This window comes from Platalea leucorodia (genome assembly GCF_965183815.1).
Source record: "Platalea leucorodia genome assembly, chromosome: 3".
Lineage (NCBI taxonomy): Eukaryota > Metazoa > Chordata > Aves > Pelecaniformes > Threskiornithidae > Platalea > Platalea leucorodia.
This window is the reverse complement of record NC_138825.1, coordinates 1,671,154-1,695,767: the sequence shown is the minus strand read 5'-3', so window position 1 is coordinate 1,695,767 and position 24,614 is coordinate 1,671,154. Positions and strand designations below refer to the sequence as shown.

At 39.2% G+C, this 24,614-nt stretch overlaps 1 protein-coding gene across 2 annotated transcripts in view; it reads right to left on the bottom strand.

Moving 5' to 3' along the window:
* ACYP2 (acylphosphatase 2) overlaps positions 1-20,210 on the bottom strand; it is a 45,165-nt gene extending 24,955 nt beyond the window's left edge. The window contains exons 1-3 of one of the 2 annotated variants that reach the window (XM_082307732.1): positions 19,898-20,210; positions 19,233-19,249; positions 17,223-17,332 (exon numbers count right to left, since the gene is read on the bottom strand). In XM_082307732.1, coding sequence (XP_082163858.1) covers positions 17,223-17,332; positions 19,233-19,249; positions 19,898-19,967 — 197 coding nt within the window. In that variant the 5' untranslated portion in view covers positions 19,968-20,210. Of the gene's footprint in view, positions 1-17,222; positions 17,333-19,232; positions 19,250-19,706; positions 19,784-19,897 lie in introns of those variants that run through there. The other variant, XM_082307733.1, reaches the window with a different exon arrangement.
* Between the last annotated feature and the right edge of the window lie 4,404 nt (positions 20,211-24,614).

Genomic DNA, 24,614 nt, shown 5'->3' with positions numbered 1-24,614 from the left:
AATGGTAATAATGCACAATGGAATGTAAATGTAATTTTTTCTTATATACTAATTATTTAAACAAATTCTTGTTTTAAGCAAAGGTAAGAGGCTTATGTTACGCTGCCATGGACTACATTTTTGTTTTCTTTAAATATATAGCAGCTTTTTAAAAATGCTAAAGTCAGTGTGAAGACCAGGATAACAGTGTAATAACGATACAGAGCATACATTATGCTTGCCTCAGCAGGCTGGGGGGAACACGTAGCACAGCCCTTCGCATTTTGTACTCCTGTATTTAGATACGACCTTGAGATTAATTCCAAAAGCCATTGGCATGTTACACCGCTGATCCACTTTGAGAGCAGGGAGGCAGTTTGGGAGGAGAAAAGCGTTACCAACCACAATGCTCTAAACAAGTGGCATCAACATTCACTTGAAATGGACTGCGTGTTCCACCCTCCGGCAAGCCCATGTCACCTCTGTTCGTGTTCATTTCACCACTGCTAACTTTCACTTGCGGATTTGCCTAATCTTGTGACCAGCTGAACATGACAGTTCTAGACTGTATTTTAGGAGGTGTAGATCAGAGAACTTATTTCTACCTAAAGACAGCTGTTTAAAATTAACACTTGCTACATACCAGATATACTTTGACACCAATGCATTATTGGAACTGCTATAAATTCTCTGTCCTTTCCCACTTTGTCCTTCGAGGTTTTCTCTAACAGCAACAATAAGCAGCCACCTACCAGGGAAACCACCACTGCAAACAAACACTTTGCTACCCTGGAACACTGACTCACATTAACCAAAGGGACTACGTATTTACTCCCCTCAGTGCTCTGGCATTTCTGTTCCTTCTCATCATTAAAAATATTGGGTTAGACAGCACATATCACCTGGCAAAGAATAAGAAGATATGCTATTTCTGTCAAGTCCCCCATATCTCAAAGCATATGCTGTGATTTCAAGCAGGTGATGAAGCTGAGTAAGGCAAATGTTTCCCATAACAACAAGTGCTATGATGCAGTCAGGGAGATATGCACAGGCAGACCCTTGCACCGACAGAGCCCCACTACAGACACCTGGGTTCCATATTTGTACAGAAGCTATCGATTTCAAGATTAATGTCATAACTTTTGATAGCCTCATTAGCTGGAAAAACATTTGGAGCATTTTAGCAAGTTCTATTTTCAAACCGCATGGTAACACAGACCTCTCTTATGCCTTTCTACAGGGAGTCACGTTCCCAGTGACACGATCCCCTTGGGAGAAGACAAGTTTCCATGCAAGACTCCAACTAAAGCCATTAACTTCATTTTTTACCTCCATTTGGGAGGCTAGTTAAAGCACAGGCAGGAAGAGGAGAGCCAATAGCACAGCACAGCTTCCTTAGGGGCACTGTTGTCAGGGTAAAGGCATCAGGCAGGTCTCCAGTGGGAAGGATTCTTCAGTGATCCCCGCACAGGTGACAGCGCTGTCCCACCAGCTCCAGCATCCCCTCCCACATCAATCCCACACAGCAACATGGCATTTTAACTCTCTGGGCAAGGCAAACGCTGGCACCTATCCCATCAACACGCCGCTTCATGCCCGGGTCCCATATGTGCTCCATACTTGCAATTTCCATTTGTCTCCAGCAGGCATACCTTACATGCCTGACAACTAGAAACGCTGAGATTATTTTTATTAGATCACTCCCAACACAATCAAGCAAAATATTTAGCATTTCTTAGAACCTGTGGGGCTCAATGTTTAGGTTGTCAGCCTTCTACATATTTCTAGTTGGGAATAACAGGAACATCTCTTAATATTAGCTGAAATAGTAAACCAGACACTAGGTCAAATAGATTTTTGTTAGCCTAAATTCACTGAATAATTGTGACTAAACTCAGGCAAAAGAACAGCTTTCAGAAGATGAGAATAACATACAGTTTTAATAAAAGACTACAGGTCTGGTTTTTAAATGTTTATCTGTGGGTCTGCAAGTCCTGAGAAATCTGCTGTATGTACTCAAACAGCACGGCAGAGACAAATCCTGCCTGCTGTTCTGGTCCTACACCAAAACCCTTTAAAAGGATAATGAAGACAGCATCACATTTCATAAGAGATTTCCTGAATGCCTGCTGAGCTGACCTTGTTTACAAGTACTCACTGAAACGATTAATTGCTCATACGTTCCACTCCACACTGCTACGGCTCAGAATTTTCTGCCTATACTGTCCATATGGACAGGAGCCAGAAAGAAAATTTCTATGTAATTATCCAATTAATTATTATTAATGCTAGCATTTAACAAAAAAATGCCAGCTGGCATACATAACAATCACTTCACTTCTATTGTGCAAGAACTACAAAAGGCATTTGTTTTCTTATTAATAGCTATAAAATACAGACAAAGTTGAACAGTTTTGGTTTGTTTTAAACTGCAGAGGACCAGAAGGGCAAAGAGAACAGAGTGGTGAAGGACTGGACTGGGAGCCAGGAAACAACTTGAATTCAAAGTCTGCAACACAGTTCCTGTGCAATAGAGCCAATCCGTTCATCTCCGTGCTACACATTTCCATTGGTAAATTTATACTTTCTCATTATTTGGCTTTATTGCTTAATTTTACTATCTGTTCCTTGGTAGTAGGAATCTCTTATAACACATTAATAAGCAGAATAGAGTCCTTACTGACTAAAGCCTATAATTTTTTTCTTTGCATTGTTTAACCTTGGGGGGATTTTGAGAGAAGAAAGCGATGATTTCTTCTGAACCTAGCAGAAACCCACTGCTCCAGCTGGCCCAGAGAAATCAACTGACACAATAAGGCAAGAGTCTTTTGAAACAGTCCAAATGCAGTTACTGGAAACTAGATAAAAGCATGCTATACCCTGAAATTTAGAGCAAGGTATTATTCTTCAGTGCCTTATTGACTTTAACTCACCAATGCACAGAACCCCAACAAGTTAAAGGAAGAAACCTTGTTATAACGATGAGTGCAGGACTGGCTATAAGCAGTCCCACACCTCCCTCTCAACTCCACCACAGATTTGCTGTATGAGACTGTACTGATGCTGCTCTGTGCCGCAGTTTATGTACAGCATAGGAATAATCCATATATAGCTACTCAACAAAATTGTTTCCAATTTTAATTCACATTTTTGCTGTAACAGACAAGCGTTTACCAAAATTTGCCTCAGCACTTATCCTAAACATACAGAATACCTTCACAGCTATCAACTTCAGCACCATTACAATAGTATAAACTAAACATGAACTCTTTTTTTGAAGTTACACTATATTGCCACTGATGTATTCATGACATAATTAACTACAATAACAGCATCAAACACCCCCTAGGCTGGGTAACAGTAGGTCCTGACAGCTGAACTTCACACAAAACTGTTGATGTGTTGTGTGAACTGGACAATACAGAAATCCATCAGATCTTGGTCTTCAGGGGATCCCGATACATATCCCAACATCCCTGGCACACTTATACAAAGCACTTGAATCTTCAAACCAAGCCAAGATGTATCTCATTTCACTCATGCTAATATTCAGCACTTTCTCCCTTAATTGAGAGTATGTAGCAGTTGGAGGAAAGCTGAAAGCACAAATACAACTGTGTTAGCAGGGTTCATCGCTAGGACAGCCATCATTCAATCAGCTTTGCTCTCCCTAGCAGGTCTCACACAACACACCGTGGGGATTACTGCCGAGTGTTCGTGAGGGCAGCAGGATAATATATTACAGCAATTCATGCTCTAACAAAAAGATCTGGAAAAGCAGCCAAATGGGCAGCCATCATTTTGCAAGGCATCACGGGAGCCCTGTTTGCCTGAACTTGTGCAAAGCTGACCACATCCTAGCTTTTTCCAAACATAAGTAGACATCACATGAGTGATGTCTGTGACAAACAGCAGGGAACAGCAAATGTGTGCTCCTGTCGCTGAAACTGAGCAATACTGCTCAAGCAGCTTCCCAGCCAAGTAGGGAACAGCACATGCAACAGCAAATCGCAGCAGCACAAGTCAAAATTCTATCTGTGTATATACTCCCAACCACAGACAGGTTACAGGTGTGATTCACTGGAAAACAGGCAGCTGATCTAAGAGTTTGAACAGATGCATCTCCAAAAGGAACTGAATTTGCACTCCAGCAAAGTGGTTTTCATCAGAATACTCTGCCAGTTTGTCTATGAGGCTGCTGGGGAGCCTGAGCTTTCAAAGTTCACAGCCCCAAGATAGTTGCGCTATGCAGACTTGCTCAAGACCAATCTTTCCAATGCTCCTGGCTCTGCAACAGCCTCTGCAGAGCTCCCTTAGGGCCAGAGTCCTTACAGCCCCCTGACTGACAAGGAAGATCATGTTTCCAGGCTCCAGCTCCTGGATCCACAGTCTGCAAAAGCCGGGCAGGTCAGGGAGATCTCAGGCTGACAGCAGCCAGCTGCTCTTCTCCATCCCTCCTAGAATACAGAGCCAAACCATCGCATTTTCCTAAACTCTTAAAGATCTCCTCTGCAAAACACTGAGCCATCTAAATTTAAAGAAGTTTTTAAACCTACACAGACTGACAGTGGGGCATAGCTGTGCTGTCTGAATAATTCCTACCTTGAAATCTAATTTCAAGGAATGGCTTATATTATACAATGAGCAGGGCCAGAGGCTCAGGATTAGCATTTGTACAGCAAAACAGCATTTCAGGTGAGTTCCTATATGGTAGATAAAACATGCTCAGATCCAAAAATGTGACTGAAATCTCATTTAATGACTGCTGGGAGATTTGTGAGCTGGAATAGATTGGGTTTGTTGCTCCAGATAGTTTTTTTTTTTCTATTATATTAAAAATCTATGGCTTATAGAAGCAAAAAAGGAAGAAAAACTATTTGCCCAGGACCCTCTCCCATCAGAATGGTCATCAGGAGTTCAAGGGATCTTTTCCAAACATAATATCAGCTGCCCATTTGAAACCCTGCTTTTCTTTCATTAAGTTCTGAATACTTTCCAGACTTTTTCCAGACTGATTGTCTTTGTTCCTCTAGCAGCGGGGAAACAAGCAGGAAGAGCCCACAGCATCACAACATCGGAGCACAAGTCTGAACACCAGTGGAAAGTACTTAAGGTACACAAGCAGAGTATTCATTATAGATTAAAACAGCCGGCTGTTTCACCCCAACTATAGAGAAAACATCAAAGAAAACCAGCTTTGAAAAGAAAGCTTCTAATCCAGTAACAGAGTGAATACAGTAAATCAACTTGAGAGCAAAAGGATGTCAGACCAAACCCAGCATCTTCTCCAAGTTTATATAAATGATTCTCTGTAAAGAGACTTCAGTATCCCCTTCAGAGGGGCCACATAAAACAGAAAGGCAAAGATACAGAAAGTAATATTAACTCTGCAGGATAGCTGGTAACATTCAGCATAGTTCAAGGGAAAAAATCTCAGGGCACCACATTAAGCAAATAAACACTATTTCCCTGGAGCGTAAGACAAGGGAGAGGAAGAAGGAGCTGGGAAAAAACAACAAGGTAAAATTGAGTTATATATTATATAATGAAGTTACCCAGCAATACATTTTTTCTACTGCTGCAATGCACTAATAGTGGCAGAGAGAAGAGCAGCATCAGAAGCAAATTTGATTTTTTTTCCTCTTGTTGGCAAAGGGTATATCTTATGTACACAAGTGTGAAACATACTCATCTTCTATAAAAATATGGTAAATAAACTGAGCACAGCTTGCCCATGAATCAAATCAGTACTACAGTAATTTGTGGAATAAACCAAGCAGGTATCTCAGCAATATAAAAAGGCTTCAGAGTTCTTTCCCCATAAAACAAGCTCTAATTAGCTTCCTCTTTCTTTCTGGCTATCTATGCAGTGTGGCATAAGTAATAAAGATTTTGCTTAAAGGCCTAGATTCACCTAGCTAATTAAGTGCTTAAATCCTAGAGAGATGATGCTTTTCCAAGTCAGCATTTTTACCACCAGAACATTGGTAAGATCAGTAGTAGCAAGATTCATAGGATACGTGCACAGTTACACTGGTGAATTCAGAACTAAATGAACTCCACCCACCCAACACAGGATTCATGGTGAACTATCTGCCCCCTCCTTTGTGTGCTGTCCATTTGGACAACAAAATCTTTGCATTCCTATGGAAGAGCTCCTGCATCTGGTACTAATACAAATGATGTAATGCATCTGAAAAATATTCCCTCCTGATTTCTCACCAGAAGCAAGGGCTACTACCAGCTTAATCCTGAATCTGTTTGCCTTGTTCATAACCCTTGTTTTGGGAACAGCAGCAGCATTCTTGTAAAGGTCTTTTCATCCTTACATTACGCAACCTTAATATTAGTTTAATGTTGCCTTCTCCTGTGGATTATAAGCACAAATCTCTAGACTCAGAATAATACTCTTCATCCCTCTAAGATAGAAAAGTGGTCATAACAGGCTTGTTCCCTACTTACTGGACTATTAATCTTCAAATATAATCAGCACACACAAAAGGAAAACAAACCCCTTCAGCCATCAAGTGGGAAGATCAGAGAACAAAACAGACATTATAGCGCACTGTAGTACAACTCATTTCTAGTCTATCCTCACTTTTGAATGCTTGGCTTTACAAATTCAGTAATGATCTTTTAACATTGCTCTGTACATTTAACCTCCATTTTTAGACCAGTTAGCTGAATTCTCTTCCTTCTCAGTAAGCTTCTGTAGGTTAGAACATTAAGTGGACACCCTTAAACGATAAGTTTGTATAAACAGTGTTAGTTACCCTTTCAGCATACAGAATATTTGTTAATTCTTATGCTTCACACTTTTCAGAAGGCAAAGATCCACTACGATATCCAGCTACAGCGTAGGTACCCCTGGCTATTTCTTGGTTCACACTAATGTCAATTAGTGCCTACTGAGGGAGAAACATCAGAATTCACATGAAACCAAACCAAAAATTTTCATACCAGAATTTATATCATACTTTTGGCACGGTGTTCTGGGCAACACTGAAAAAAGTCAAAACCATCCTACACAATCTTTGTGCCTAATCTGCTGAAACACATTAGCCTTAAGCAATGCAGCATAAAACACATTTTTAAATGCCCCAATTTATTTCAGTAGAAAAAACACTTCAGAATTTGAGGTCAAAGAAAATGCGTTTGAATAAAAAAGGCAAAACAAAAGATTACATTTCTGAAGTTGTTCTTTAAGAACCACATTAGTTGTTTTTTATTTTCAGAACTTGTTTGAAACATCACATGCAAGCTGTGGCCAAGATGCCTGTATATAAACTGGAGTTTATATACAATCGCATGTGTGCAATCCACGCACACGAATAAATTCAGTCTCACCAGCATCCGAGTCTTTTCTACATAGGAAATTATAACAACTTTCTCAATTTCCTTTCCGTTATGTTTATGCAATTTGATATAGGCACACATAAGCAAGCTCTGCCGCGCGCCAAGATGACTGGAAGCCACAGAGTATCACTGGTGAAGCACTAAGCTCAAGCTAGAAAACCCTGCTGAGAAGCAAAGTACAGCAGCTTAGGTTCACTGCCATGAAAACAGAGTCCCACAGCTTTTGGCTGCTTCAGCAGGGGCAAAGGAAGACTGTGCCTCAGAATGCAACACAGACATTGCCTCAGCCATCTTGACAGAGTAAGCCATGTTCGATAGGAAAACATTTAGAACCTTACATCACTCACGTATAGTTTTATTTCATACCACAAAAACCCAGGCAGCTTTGTCAAATATAGTATCTGTAATAGATTTCAAAGAAACCTACACTTTTCAAGTACATGCTTTTATTTTATTGATGATTACAAATTTGCTGCCAAAGATCTATTTTTAACTGTGTACACAGTGACTCCCCTTGATAAGCTGGAGTACAAAAGCTTCTTAAAAATACTAGTTTAAACTGATCTTTTACTCATTAGTGTTTCTGTAAATGTTGTGTTAGAGCACTGAAGACATCTAGAACATTCTTTCTTCAGCACAAAAAGCCAGAATAATGGCATTGAACTGTTCCGCATCCTACGTATCAGTAACAAACTATTTTCACTTTCAAAATATCAAAGCATTACACATGGTCCCAGTAATATCAACTATAAAGAATGCATAAATGCTTAAATTGTTCAAATGAATAAGGCTTCCAGTAGAAATGACACATCTTACTGGCATTTGTATTTTGAAAACAGTCTCCTAGAAAGCTCAACCAATCCTGCACAGAATTGCTCTAGAATAGTTACTGTGGTTTAATTAAGAAGATTAGAGTCAAAATAAGTTTCTTGATTTTTCAGTGTGCATCTAAAAGACACATCGCTCTTCTAATTATGCAAAAAAATCCCTAAATTGCGTGTCCAGACAACAGTTCTACTTGCCTGTGTTTATAGCACAATCCAATACAACCTTGCAATCCTACTTGCTTTTAACTGCAACAGAGATTTGAGAACTGAATGTTATCACAGATAGTCATCAACTAAGCAAATGAAAGTCTGGAATTCTGTAGAAAATTAGGACTTTGTATATTAACACTGCTAAAGGACTTTGAAGCATTAATGAAGCAACATCCCTGTGGAACCATCACTTCCAAAGAGGCAAGGCACCAGAGAGACATAGTAAAAAAAAAAAAAAAAGTTAAGCACCTTGCCCAAGATCACATACCAAGTTTTCCAAGACACTGTATAGACTAACACTTCTTATTCCAGAGGCACAATTCCAGAAATTTGGTCCTGTTTAAATGCAGAGATAACATCTGGTAGATACTCTATAAACATAAAAGGAAAGCAGCTTTGTGTCTTCTCTGTATCTAACATTTAAAACAATATTACCATGCTCACTATTAATAAGAACAGGAGACCAGGTATGTATGAGAGGCCTGCAGCACCTTTTTTTCCTTTATAGAGACCTACAAACATGCAAAGTGTGGAACACCTTAATATTTTCATGAACAAAAGGAGTCATACGGCTCCTAAAGCAAACAGACATTTCTGGCAGCTTCAGCAGGAGCTGGAAGGAAGAAACATTCTTCACTGAATCAATTCAAGCATCAAATACCATAAGCTGTTGAGAGGTGCCTCCCTCCCCCCAACTAATGAAAATACCTCAGTAGACTTGTGTTCATGGTATGAGACTAAACTATAACATGTATTTTAGAATATTAGCTGTGAGAATTAAACACTGCCCTAACTTAGCAACCTTAAGCATCAATGCAAACGTGATCTTCAACAGGAACTTTTGTTTTATTCTCAAAAGTGACTAAATTGCTAAGCCTGCACTCCTTCAAAAAATCTGATAGTCAGAAGGTGAAAACATGAGGAGTAAGCTCTAATAAGACAGTATTCAGTAAATCCTAATTAACTATTTGTATTATAAGCTGACATTTAGCATAATTTGTTAAAGTATTTTTATCAAAATATGTTACTATGAACACTTCAGTGATCATAAATGGAAGCAGACACTTTATAAAGAACGCCAGTTCCACTGCACTACTGCAGATTCACAGGGACTGTTAAAATTAGTAGATTAAAAAAATCTACAAGGTCATACCATACAGCTATCTTTATACCCCAGCAGAAGAAATGGGGGTGTGGAAAGCATTCTTTTTGCACTATTCCATATCCAGAAAGACATAAGCGTGGTTAAAAGCTTTAGTGGTTTATGGTGTTTCAAATTAAAGAACAGTGACAATCCAGCACAGTCAAAAGGACAGGACCTGTGCCAGGAGTCCATTTCTATTTCTGGCTCTGTCACTGGTGGGCTGCATGACCTTCAGTGGAGAGCTACACCTCTTCCTTCAACCACTCTTGGTCCACAGGGAGAGAATTGCCTTTTGCTGTGCCCCTAAGTGACCAACAAGAGGGGACTTCACTACAGGGCAGTCGGCACTGCTGTAAAATATGAAATAGCAAGGGCAGAACAAGGATAAGCCACCAGGCCTCCAGGTTTGTGTTGGAAGCATACAGCTCTCTCCTGCAGCTAAGTGTCAGTAATACCTTATTGGTTTTATTCTCAGAAACCAGTAACAAAAAACTCTATCTTCTGACTTACCTAACCCATTCCTTGTCTTTGCAACCAGAGTACAGTGCTACAGTAAACTGTAATTTAACAGTAATCTAGTTTTGAACTGCTAAAACTCCAAAGAACAAGGTTTAATTCCTTTCTTTTCCAGTTTGTCATCAGTAACATTAAGTAAATTTAATTTACAGGACCAAGCTGTGAGCCTGCATAGCTTACATAGTTCACAATTTAGCCTGTTAATTTTAAGCAGTAAACAAATAATCATAGATATGAAATTAATACCTCAAACATTCCGTATGAAGAGAGATGGTCACATTTACCATTATACTAGCCACAAAGATTATAGTTTAACACAATTTAATTTTCCAGTATAGGTTAGTTTTACCTTTAAACAAATAAAAATAAAACCAAACTAAAAAACCTGAACTTGTGTACTTGGACCCACAGTGAACTATAAAAATCCATCGTATTTCTTGTCATGTCTGCTACTGAGACACTGAAATACTGTAAATCAGCTTCAGCAGTGATTAATGTAAAAACTGTACTTCATTACAATCATAAATGAGAACACATCCTAACCATTTTTCACTATTTGCATTTTAGCAAAGTAAAAAAGAAAGCTTAAAGAATGCAATTTTAATTTCCCTCTCCCCTTTCCTTCAAAATATATCACTATCAGCTTCCCAAGAACAGCACATCCAGGAACTATTTCAGCCATACTATTATGGCATATAGCTGCCTCATTGACAAGGCACAAGGTAAACATTAAGTGCTCTGTATCAGCGCAGATGTATTTTTATAGAAAATCAGCATGGCAAAAAGTGTTAGTCCTCACAATTTTATAAATGTTTTCTGTAACACTGGAGCATATAGTGACCAGTGTTCTTTGTGTGATCAACCTCAAATATAGGAGATGCATTTTTGTATCTGTATGCTTTTCTAGACATGTGGGATGTTAACGTTCACTTGGCCTACACATTCTTTGATCAGATAAAAGATACAATGGAATTTCAGCCAGTGTGTTCATTAAACATGGCTAGTAATTAAATCATTCCAGTAATAAATTTTTACAACTTTTTAATAAATACAACCCTGAAAATGTATACCTAGGAATTTGGAGCCTATTTTGAGAACAACTGTATTCATCTTTGAGTAGGCTGTGAGAAACTCTTACCATTATTCAATTTGTTTTAGAAGTAGTTGTATGAAGATGGTCTAATGATCTCTTGCTAAATCCCCTCTACCATGTTTGACCATAAACTTGGTTTCACCCCCCCTCGGTATTTCACTTCCACCTCAATGCGCTTATCCCTCTGACATTCTCCTCTCCCACGCTAACAGATTTCAGAATTTTCCTTCTATCTCTAGGACCAATCTCCTACAATGTTTTTTTTTTTTTTCCCCTATTACAGCACACCTTTGGTTACTGTATCATGCTGCCTCTCTGCCCAATAGACATAAAAGTATCTTTGGAAGGTTTGCACCTTTCCTGCTAGTCTGATGTTACTCACCACTTCTTGAATCTACTGATACCCAGTCTGCAGTCACATTATTTTACAGATCACCTGTTGCTAACCCAAATTGACTTCCATATTCTGTCCCAAATCCATCGATGTTCCCAGCCTCTCTGAACTTTTCACTCAACTGCCTTTGTCTTCTTTTCAAGAGTAGGCTTCTGGGTATACCGCAGAGATCTCAAATATATCTAAAACCCTAAACCACTTCCTTGTCTGTACAAGTGTCCCCTGCAGATTCATTTCTACCATTATGCCTAGGTTCATGTGCAAAGAAGTGTTACAGTTTCTTCTCCTAAATAACATTTAGATTGAGCTGAAAATTTTTTAAAATATCCTTTTAAGATGGAGACAAATGTCAAAATACAGACTAAAAAACTATTCAATTTATATCTCAACATAAATTGAGTATTAAGATCTAGATTTTTGCTCAAGGAATCCAGTCATAGTCTAAATATGAAGGGGTTTTTTTACTAGCATTTAGTTCCATTTCATGCCATCATGGCTATTCTCTGCAAACAATTAAAAAATTATATTGAAGAAAAAAGTATTTATTCAACACCAGGAATCTTGGATACACCTGACCAATTAAACAGACAGAATGACACTTGCAATAGTAACTAATACAGAGCTCCCTTCTCCCCTTTCACGTGGTAAAAATTTCAATTTTTCTATGCAGATACACACTGAAGTAATTTTCAAGTCTTGTATCACTTATATATTTAATATTAATTCTTCGTAACTGACCAATATTAAAAATTAAAACATCCAGATTAAATTAGCATTAATTTACTAAAAACAATTTCCAAGACAAGCAATCTATATTTAATATCATGCCTTTCTACAAAGACGGGGAGAATACTTACTATGCTGTTATATACTACTTGTGTCTAAAAAACATCCTAAGATTTTGCATCTTAAAGTGTCACACTGATTTGAAATCTTTGATTTTGGGAATAAATTCTGAACTTGGCAACCTATAAGAGTCTTACCTTCTTTTTTTAATGGATAACTAAGTAATATGTCATCATTCAAAGTTCAAAAAATTCTCATAGGAAAGTAATTTCTAGCCTGTCAATGCAAGTTGCTATGGCAACAACCACAACGACTACAAAGGCTCTAACCTTATTTAAGGAATAAAATGGAAAAAATATCACAAGATACTATAATGAAAAACCCTGTACTGTAAGTCTTCCTGAAAAAAGAAACCAAAGAACTACCTCCTCTACCCCATTTAACGATATCTGGGCTGGCAAAAAAAAGCCTTCGGTTTACCATAAAACCTTACGTCACTATGTTTTAGAAATGCTGCAACTCTGCTTTTCTTGTGACTTTAGTATTCTTTGGCTTACAGACAGGTAAGAGACTGAAAATAAGCTTTTAGTATCTGAGGATAATAGGTGTTATCTATGTGGAGCAGTAGCAGCAAACAAGACTATAAAATACAGTAGGGAAAAAGGTAGCGAAGAAAAAGATGGATTCTACCATAACAGCCTAAAAATAGATGCACTTCAAATGAAGCATGTATAGTTGAAAGTATCTACAGAACAAACAGCTCCATCTAGAGGTTAAAAAGTAAGGGATATTAAAGCAAGCTTACAGGTAAACGGTTCTCATGACTTCCTAAAAACACCTTGTAAAATGGTCTGTAAGATCTCCCAATTGAAATAAACTGGTTTCAAAATACATTATGTAGAAGTCACCTGATCTTTGAGAATATAGAAGTTTTCATTAAAAACAAGCTGGAGACAAATCTTGAAATGAAAATACCTAAAATGAAAAACTGCTCATTCATACCTTAAGCTTCTTGCATTTCAGTGAAATTCACGCTGAAACTCTAGCCTCAGGGAACTCCATAAATTTTGCCAGTTTTCAGCATATTCAAGATTTCACCACCACAGGATGTAAATCAAAGTCAGCCTCCCTGCACCACTTCAACAAAAATTCATACCCATGTTCAACACTAAGTGAACGGTCCAATAAGGAATAAAACTTCTTGCACATGCAATACTTTCAGGCCCCAATCCTTCGTACTTACCTATCATTTTCCACTTATTTCTGCAAGAGTCAGAATGGCCCTGGAAGTTGTTACATGCTCCAGAGCAAACTTCATTTTGCACATCATCTTTCAAAGTAATTAATCATAATCACATTTTATGTCTGCAGGGAAACAACTGCTTCCCATGTTCTAGGACAGAATCCAGGCTTCAGCACACTGCCTGAGAAACACCACCAGGCTCAGGTAAAAGAGGCCAGTTCTTTTCCCGGGCAGGATGGGAAGGAACCAAACCCACAGCCCACTGCCTGCATGAGCAAACACTCTTCTGTTCTGCATCTGCAGCAGTAGCTGCTGCTGGATAGATATATCCTGCGCTAGCAGATACGAAGCCTCTGGCTGCCTTCCCACACTTCATCCCTCAGTTCTAATGCAATAAAGTTGTATTTGACTACCCATGACTCTCCGAAGATCATCAGTTACCTGGCCAGCTGATTTTCAAAACAGATCTTCTCTAACATGCTCTCACCTCACTAGAGGGCTTTAAGTACGGGTGGACAGTCATACCTCCAACTCTCCTGCTTTAGACCTTATTTTCTCCACTTTATACTGGTTCTGGTCACTCTCCATCTAAACTCCACACATGCATTACAATGATGCTTAAAATAGATCACCAGCACCATCCTCATAATTCCTCCCAGATTATATTTTACCCTTGCAGCCTGCATATAAATCATATAAAGGCATTGTTTCTTGAGCCTGTACCGGACGCTTCCCAGCTGTGCCTCACAATACAAAGAACGTTACAAAATAGAATAAAAAGGGTCAGAAAATCAGGAGCAAAGGACTGCTGCTGGAAAACCATTGGGTTAGAGGTCTGCCGCATTACTGCTCCAGAACAAAGGCATGCTCTGTTATTCACTCCATGCTTCTGGTAACATTGAATTGCCTCATGGTGTTTTTCCCACATTTTTTATACTTCTCCTATCTTTATCCTCCTCTCAAACCCTTACCCCTCTTTTCCTCCCTCCCATATTGCTTTTTCTATTTACCGGTTCTAGAAGTGTACTTTCTAATGGCATCCCTACTCTCTTTTTAGCCTATGTTCTTGATTCTATTTAGCATCATTAAAAGATAAACATTGTTTATGATAGACCAAAATACCCCTTCTACCTCCCCCTAAAAAATACTAACATTAACAAGCCAGAACCAGTAAAACAACTGACAAATCATTTTATTACCATTTATGTGATTTTTTTAAGAGTCCAAGTGCTGCACCTCTGAAAGTCAGGCTATTTTGTGCATAAAGTTTAATTTGGAAACTTATGCAAGTGTGAAAATACCTGTCCAAAAGACACTGCACAAACTATTCTCGAAAGATTTCCACAAGATAACACATTGTTCCAGTATTTGAAATAACACTCACCAGGAGCCTTTCTTGAAATATCTTACAATATTGATTCATATACTGTATTTCTCCAAAAAGTATTCAATTTCTCCAAACTTTTAAGGAGTGCCATACACATACAGTCTCTTAAGTTCTGAATATCTACCGAATACAAACCAGAGCTTGCACAGGAAGCTTATGCCAGAATTTCCTCCTGATTATTTATCACAGTTTGAATACAAATGTTTAGGATTACTGGTTTATATTAATTTGCCACAGCAGAAGCAAGCCTCATTTTGTTTTTATTTAATACAGCATTTTAAATAACCCTTTAATCTAGAACACAGTATTATGAATTCCTAGGAACCATGACTCAGCATTACAAAAAATGATGTAAGCTCTGGAAAAAACTTCAAAAACTCAAATCTATTTTGATCTTCTATTAACATGTACTAGCAGAGAGAAATAAGGGCCTTTCCAGGTAGCTTTTCATATACAATAGCTCCCTTTTCATCTGCAAGTTCACCAATTTGGCCAAAAATAAACTCACTACCTTTTCACTCTATCAGAGCACACACAAGGAGCAAGGCAAAGTGAACTGTTTCCCCTTCAGCATTGTACTCTAGAATCTCCAATTTAGTAATACACGCATACTTCAAAATCATACTTCAACTGCAGCATCGCAACATTATTCCCGTATCAGAGGAAATCAATGATTTCGAGCATAAAAGGAAGAAGCAGCAACTCAAAAGATTTTTTTATTTCCTCTGAATATCAGACACAATATACATGAAAAGCTTCAATTTTTTTTTAGGTTGCAATCCAGCTTGCTGACCCTGGTTAAAATTGTATAACAATGAAAAATTAAAACTTTTATTTCCTTTTGGAATAGTCTGTATGCCAACACATGTTTGAGAAGAAGCCTAATCTTTTAGTCTAATTTTGCAGCTCTACTGCAAGATCCCCTGTTACACACAAACTTTCTGGTGTTGGGGTAAGTGCAGCTTCCTTTAAATCCCATCAACACAGATAATAGGAAAGGGAAAAGGAGGGATGAAAACACTGCATTCTGCAGCAATCCTAGTTCATGCAGATACAAGAAATACCAGGAGCTAAGCTGTGCTTTCACTTAAACCTGCTTAAGACATCAACTGACTAGAAATTTTTAAGTGAAAAAAGTACTCCAACAAATAGAAACCAAATCCTGATTTCTCACACGTTCATTTTCGGTGTTCTAAATTAAGTGGAGAGATGGTACCAGGATACTAAATTTAGAAAATATTTAGATCAGGCCATTAACAAAGGTCTTCCAGAAAACAAGCATAAACTTGACCTAGGAAACAACCAACCAATGTTTCTCTGGCTTTGTAAATGTTCCGCAGCCCAAGATAAGCAACCTAATGTTAAGCTCAAGACCAAAGAAAATTATTACAAATACTTCTGTCACATTAGATAATCATATATAAATCTCTTCACCAGAAAGCGTAACACTTTTCTCTGCAAAAAGCCAACTTTAAAGTTCAGCTTTGAAGCAAGTCATGTATTGGAAAGTGCCAGCAGAATTTGCACTAATAATTGTCCATCCATAATAAAGCTTACAAAGGAAAGTTTTACCACCGCTCAGTCTTTGTTGAGAGTACAAACCACTGAAGGATTTTTAGGAACTCCCAACAATCTCCCTATATACACTTGCAAAAAATGATAGTTGGAAGCAACTGAATTGGGCTTTGTGTTTTTCCAGGCATCATTTCCTCAGAGTGATAGCTGTAAGCATTTGGAAATTGGCAGTTTAACAAAGAAAATCATATCCATTCTTTTAAAGACACCAAAATATTTCAAAATTTATTTCCAGATGGTAGAGACTACAGGCCTTTGCTGAAATGTGTATTAATGTATTCATTTTTTTTTAAATCAGAAAAAAATCATACTTAAACCCAGTTTCCTTTGAACCGATTTAAGCACAGGCTGTGCAAGCATTTCAAGAAGTTCTTCAGTCTGTTTCCTTAGAGTGTTGTTTTGCAGAATTAAAAACCAGATCTGTGCTCACATGTATGAATAAAGGCTTTTTCTTCATTTCACAAGAAAATAACGTGTTAGGGAAATACACTGACAAACTGTGTGACATTAGAAATTAAAACTGGCCAATACCACACACTATTTTTAAAGCTTACCTTCTTTTAAGCTGTAGAAGAGTTTATCTCCTCAACTCCTCAAAACCAATTATTGAAAGTACTGTTGCATTACTGACATATAAATCTACTTGTCACTTTGGATTAAAAATGTTTCTGTAAATGACTTTAAGACTAAAAAAACCACCAAAAATACTTACATTGCATTTACTTTATCTTCTGGACCCTGAACTTGGCCCGTAACAGTTCCTTTACTGGTATTTTTAACCCAGCCAACCACTCCTAATTTCCTAGCTTCCTCTTCTGTGTACTGATTCAAAAAAATAATGAAAGAGGACAGTCAGTGTCAGCACGTACACCACATGTATACCACTTAAACACCCACTTTCATTTTCATAGCTTTAAGACCTACACTTAAAAAAATCCATAGATGAGGCTCATACTTGGGCATTAAGGTATTCCTGTCAGCTCTGAAGTTGCAGCAGAAGCAGCCAACTTTTGAACAAGAATAAGATTTAACATCTACATGATAAATGCATGAGTTAATTCCCACTTCCATTTTCACAGCTTTTAATACTTTTCTTCAAAAAACCCATACATATGATGGCTCCCACTGAGACATTACACTGCTCATAAGAAGTCATCTTCCTCTTTGCTTTATCATATGTACATGCATAGAAGCCTTCTGATGGTGTGAGGCTTTTTTTCATTCACAGGGAGGCTGAAGACTTGCTCCCCTTATTTCAGGAACTTTTAACACAATTTTGACCACAAAGGACTCTACTAATCCCACACCACTCCCTTGTACCTACTCTATTCCTCCTATAGCTCCTATTACTGCTCATTTGCCTCTTCAACAATCACAGTGCCTAAACTCCTTAAATGTGCTACATGTACAAGCATCATAGTTCCTTTTTTCCAGTTTCATTTTAAATCCTTTCCACCTGCCTTTCACCCCTTAAATTCTACCCCCAGCTGCTGCATTACTACTAAATAATAGCAGCAAAGGTCATAATCTAATTATACTGTTCTTCTAATATTTTTGCAATACCACAACAAATTATGGTTTCCCAGCTATTCACTTCCCGTGATGAAATCAGGAACTTTCAAGTACCCTGTTTGAGGTGGTTGGGGTTTTTTTTTTAAACTTTATTTTCTGCCTTTTATGCACATATGAAATATACGCATGGTTTTCATAATTTCTCTCTGAAGACTGAAGTGGTAGAGAACAGAAAGCCTGTTTTGCAGGAATCCATTAAATTTTTGTTCCATGTAGGACAATAAAAACACTATTAGCCAATACACAGTACTTCATCAATAGCAAATTTATTTACATTAAAAGTACCTCCTCTGTTTTTGCTTCTTGCGTGTTTAGTAAAGATGTGTAAGACTACATGACCCATGTTTTTATCTTGTATTACAGAACATCAGACTGATGGCTCTAACAATAAGATCTGAGAGTTTTCAATTCATTTTGATGAGAAATAGCCAAAAAACATTTTAGAGTATGTGCAGTAATACCCAAATAATAAATAATTAAATTCAAGACATACTGTATTGTAATCCTCTATCCATTTCAATTTTGCACTATTTCACAATACATATAAACTATGCATAAAAAACTTAAGTCTAATATTAAGCATGGCCCACTAATTTCAGCCAAAAAACTGTTCTTATTTGAAATGTCCTCTTGTTTCTTGGGTTTCTGTGAAATGCAAAACTACCTGCTGCATGTTCAGAGCTGGTGGAGACATTTGGCTGGGATATGAGCCACAGATCGCATGTTTCTAGCACATTGTTACAAAGAAACACAATAAGCTTCTTTAAATACTGGTACTATAATTGCCATTAAAAAATTAAACTGGAACACATTGTTCCAGAAGCTAATATCAAGATCTTCAGATCTAACCTTTGTAAAGGTTAACATGTTATAATGCTCTTGGGGCTGTTTTATCACAAGTAATCCAAACAATCTTTAGATACTATACAAACAAGCAACACATTAGTAAGCTTTTAAAAATCCATTTTAATACAACAGTAATATAAAACAATTTTTTTTCCTTTTAAATCCACTTGCAATACTTAGCCAACTAACCTAGAACTCAAAACAGCAGTTGGATATGTTTACACTCTACAGACCTGCTGCTGTATTTTTAGCACTGGAAATACTATACTGTAAAGTAGAACTGGTAAATCAGACATTGCCTTACCATCCTGAAACAAACACCTAGAAAAGAAAGAAAAAGACATTAAAATAATTTGAAAGAATATCACTTCTAGGAATTTCACTTAATATAATGTTAGAGTAAACTGCATACAAGTCATCTGTGGTCTTTTCTTACAGACATTTCAGAGAGCAGTTATGAAATTTTAACATTGGGCAAACTCCACAGAACTTGTGAACAAGCTGGCCTTAAACCTTCCCTTGGACAAAAAAAAAAATTTCATTTACGCAGTGAGCGCACGTAGCTTTCTCTAATGAAGATGCCGCAGTATGGGAATTGCCTTTGCCTTAATTTTCTCTTCAAAGTTTTGCTGCCAACCCGGGGCGGGGGGGGGGGGGGGGGGGGGGGCATTCCCACAGAACCGCGCTGACAGAAGACGCGAGTATAAACGCGGCTAACGGAAAGTGCTTTTGACAGAAGAGGGAGGCTGTGCTCCCCGGGGAACCGGGCGGGCCTTACCGTGGCCATATTTACGACCTTTTTTTTTTTTCCTCCCCTTCCCTTTGGCGAGGAGGCGGCGGCCGCTCCCGCGCCCCCACACGACGCCGTCGCCTGAGGCGCCGTCGCCTCACTTGGCCTCGCGCGCATGCGCGGCCCGCCACAACCGCCGCGCCCCTCGCCCCCCGCCCCTTTCCCGAGCCCATTTTTACCTTGCACTCGCCCAAACACTTCGTAATCCACCGACTTCAGCGCGCCGGAGGCCTTCGCCAGGGCAGACATGGCGACCGCGTCGGCGAAGGGAGAGCCGCTGTCGCGTCGTGCGCTGCTCTGCGGGCCGCGGCCGAGCGGCGCCCGGACGGGAGCGCGCGAGGCTCAAGCTTCCCGCCTAAGCGGCCGCCTCACGCAGAGCCGCTCCGGGGTGGCGGGGGGCGGACGCCCCGAACCGGGTCCTGACCGGGGCGGGAGCAGCCGCCGCTCGGGATCGCCTCTCCCTCCGTCAGGGACGCGGCCCCACCGCCCGGCCCTGCGCCGCCGCGTCAGGAATACCAGCGCGCTGCGGCAGCTGCGGCCTAGGGCGTGTCGTGAGGTACTCGCCGAGCCCTCGTGAAGGTGCTGTTGCCTCATATCTGAGGCCAGAAACACGGTGAGAGAACGAAGGTCTGAACGAGGCTGCCTCCTCTTTCAGGGCCGGTGCGGTAGGCGTATACGCCCAGCCGGGTTTCCCGCCTCGAGCATCCCGTGACAGGTAACCAGCATTAGCCTTTTTCAGGGGTTTACAAGAATCATTGAAACAAAAAAAAAGTATTTGCCATACGTGAGGTAATTTTGACTGATAACATGGAAAGTAGGTGTAAAGGTGTAAGTAGTTGAGAGCTAAAACATACAAAAACCCCCAAGTTTACCCTGGCAAGGCTGTGTGACTGACTTTTCTCATACCTCCACATTACCTAAGCTTTTACTCAGTTTTAAAAGCTCATTTCTCTTCCCTGTTCAATCACTGTGCTGATCAAATGCCAAAGCCAGCAAGGGGCTGGACTCCTCAGCTGGAGCAGCCAGCCTTGGCAATAGAAAGCTCACCTCATGCAAACTATGCACCAAACCTTCAGTGATACCTATTAGTACTCATGTTTTCATAAGCAAACCTTTCCAGAAGTCTTTGCATGTAATTTCTTTTATGTAGATGCTACATATGCAAAAATACAGGCCCGAACTGGTTGTTTAGTAGGTTGATTCTCCAACTGAACACCACCAAGATTTTCCATGTCTGCTCACAGTTTAACTTCCCCCCCATTTGCTTTTTCTAGAAAAAAAAAAATCTAAGTGTATTCAGGCAGAATTCTACACTAGAAACAATATTTAACCAACCTTAGAAGATGAACTCAGCCTTACTTTAATCACCAAGAGGTAAAGGCAGGTTAACTGTGACTTTACAATAAAAATCAAAATAATAATTTTATTTGCTCTCTCCATTAGGGAACTCCCTCCCACACACCACTTCATGTCCTAGCAGTAAAGCAGCATAACCCGAGTTGTTTACATGTTTGGATCTCAAGACTAGAGGGAAGTTAAAAATAGATCAAGAACTAGAAAAAAATAAAATTGCTTTTCTGAGACACATCAAGTAACTAGAGAAGCAACCATTCAATTCTGTGCAGAATAAAAATATTCACATAGAATCAGAAAGCTTCCAGTATCGCAGGGAATAGGACCACAATAGACAAAGTTTCATCATTTGCTTTAACTGTATAACATTAAATCAAACCCTTGCCTTTTACAGGGGTCATACATTTTGCTAGTGTGGAATCAGCACCATTTTGTTTAAAAAGGAGGATTCTACACAAAGAGGAACAGAATGCAGCATGGACTGGAAGTCTTTGTCATTTGCTGCCATCTATCAGCAGTGAAGAACAAGACAGGTAAAAAATAAATTTACAATAGCAGCCTATTTACACTATAAAGCATTGTAACACAAGGCTCAAAACCAGAGCTTATTCTGGTACTGATTACATTTTGCTATCAGCACATTCTAGTACTGGCAATGGCAACCTGTGTTTTATCAAGAGAATCTTTGACCTTTCAGGTGAGTTTTCTTGAGGTCACTCAGTTGGGTCTCCTCGTACCTGCACTGGCTTGTTCTCAGGATGGGAATCCATTCCTGTCACTGTCCTTGAGAGCTTCCTGGTTCAGAGATACTCTCATCTCCTATCTTCCAACTGCTGTTGTCTTTTTTTCAGAAAAGTCAGGTTAAGTTTGTGTTTTTTGTTTTTTGTTTTTTTTTTTTTAATTTGCCTTAAGAATATCTTGCCACTCTTTCCCTAGATGAGTCCAAGTTTCTCATTATTTCATGACAAGTAGCAGAGATAGCATGCAGAGCCTGAAGAACTCCAGAAGATGATACCGTGAAACACCTAATATTTTGCAGTCCAAACAATCAACATCAGTAATCAAACAGTATTCCAATACCCTAATTAACTAAAGAGCTTTAGCATACACTATCAGGAAGTGTAGACAGTCTGTATGAAGTCAATAAAGTTCTGAATTTCCCCCCCCTTTCAGCCATTTACTCTAGGGTGGTGATGATGGCCTAAGAGAAAGGTTGCACTTCTTGGTTACACCTCCTAAAGCTACAGCCAATTGTAAAAAAAGCTGAACACCTACAACTGTTAAGGCATAAGATATACTCCTTGATTAGATGGCAGAGGAATGCAAATGATTATGAACATCTCCAGCAACAAACAAATTATCATACCTTGAGGATGAACAGAAAATGTAATGCCGTAACATCTGTAGATCATCTGGAGATAAAATACAGTCTTGCATACTGCTGCCAGCTTAGCTATTACCACATCTTGGATTCAGTTTGCTACTCAGTAAAAAAGGGTGACCTTTTTTATTACTAAAACAAAGCAGCAGCAGCAGTCATAATTAATATCTGAGTGAGAAATTCTAGGCTGCAGTGAATTCCAGTGATGACCATTATGGTGCCAGTTTGCTCAGGCCTTTGCTATGCTCACAGCAGTTGCTTTTGAGATTCATCTCCTACTTCACCATATTAATTTCACTTTTCTTTTCTGACCACTACATATCCTTGTTCATTCAAGTACGTGCTAGCCGGCTTTTATTTCTCTGCCTCTTTCAGAAGACACTGTTTTGTGTTCTCATTTCTCTCAATTACACAGATTGACTTTCACTCCCAGCACAGTGTCATCTAGGAAAAACAATTACTGCAACTTAAGCTGGTACAGAAGGGCTTCTTTCTTCTGAAAGATGCTTTACCTGGCAAGCTTTTTGCAATTGGTGAAAACTCTGTTGCAGATAGGTCTAGTTTTACCACTAGGTCATCTGTCTCTACTCTGAGCATTAAGCCTTTAAAAATTCCTCCTAGTACTTATTTTAAGTGCAGTGAAGTTTCCCCACTATCCTGTTTTTAATCGTATCATAAAGAAAGGCTATAGTAAAGAATATCATTATTGTAAAACATCGAAAAACCTGCAATGGTGCCATTGCAGCCAAACATCAGAGAAGAGCACAAGTGTGGCTACGCAAGGAGCCGAGGGTGACCCTAGCACTTACGCAACACAGCCCCACAGTACCTGAGCAGGGCAGGCAGGGCCAGGGGGGAGCAGCAGGGCCCATCCAGGAGCAGCAGAAGACTGGAGTGGAAACGCAGCTACAGCATAGAGGCAAGGTGCATCCAAGAGGCAGGACTGAAGTCTGCCTGTGACTTAGGGGAAGTGGATGTGCTCAGCCCTGAGCCTAAATGGAGCTCCAAGGGGTGTGGTTGGGTCGCAGGTGAGGTTGGTCAGGACAATTAGACCTATTGGTGCCCTTGACACTGACCACTATCAATATCAAGAAAAAGTTTTTGATAAAAGAATCTCTTATTTATTAAGCTTTTGTTGTGGTTGTTAAAGTTATTCAGAAAGTTGTAGCTTCATTATTTATGCTGTTTGTTCATCTCTGGCACAGAAGAGTTGGAAAACCATTAAAACCTTTTTTTTCTTTCAATACCCACTACTCCTGCTTTCTCTCTATGTGGCTGTCACCTCACACCACCATATCTACTTGATGTTGCCCACTCCAAAAATTACTATCTTTGGCGTTCACACAGATGTCCCATCAGGCACATAACCTCCCACCTTGCTGTCTTAATTCATCCTTCAACTTGTAACTATGCTGCTATTTTTCTGCACCATTTTAATTTAACGTGGCTCCTCCTCAGACCTGTCCATGATTGCATTTCTGCTCTCCTGCTACCTTTTTGTAGCGTTTCTTGCACCATCTACAAACTATTAACATTCCTGACTTTTCTTTGGAGTTCACCCCTCTCTCTCAGCCATCAGCTTGCTGGCTGATATTTTTAGCTATACATTTTCTTTAGAATTTTTAATATCTGTGCAACTCTGTTTCATCACTGTTTATCTGAACCAAACTCTAAACCTGACTCAGTTGCAAACGGTCCCCTGCTGATTTTGATGAGTGGTTTCCCAAAAGATACCGAAGCCTCTAGATAAAAGAAGCTACTGCTCTTGTTGCCTGGTCATTGCTGTTACCTAAGGAGCACTGAATACTCAGGAAGAAGGTTAGAAGCGATGCAAGTTTAGTTTGTCCTTTCTAGTTTCTTTTTTTTTTGCTTGTTTTCTGTCAAATGCAATGTATATCAGTCTCTCTCTTCTATCCTTTAAAATAATGCCCTGCCCTTCCTTTGTGTTTACTTCTTCAAGTAAAATGATAAACTTCCTCCTTTCTTCAGTGGCCTTCCTCTTTTCCTTGTTCCTTTATCACATTTTCGTGTCCTAAATTGCGTTCACTCTCACTACTTCATTTCTGAATAAAAATTAGTAGGATTTTCAGCTTTACAGGCTTTACTTCAAAGTTGTACAAGCTTCCTCAGGGTCTTAATTTTGCATCTGGAGCATCTGGATA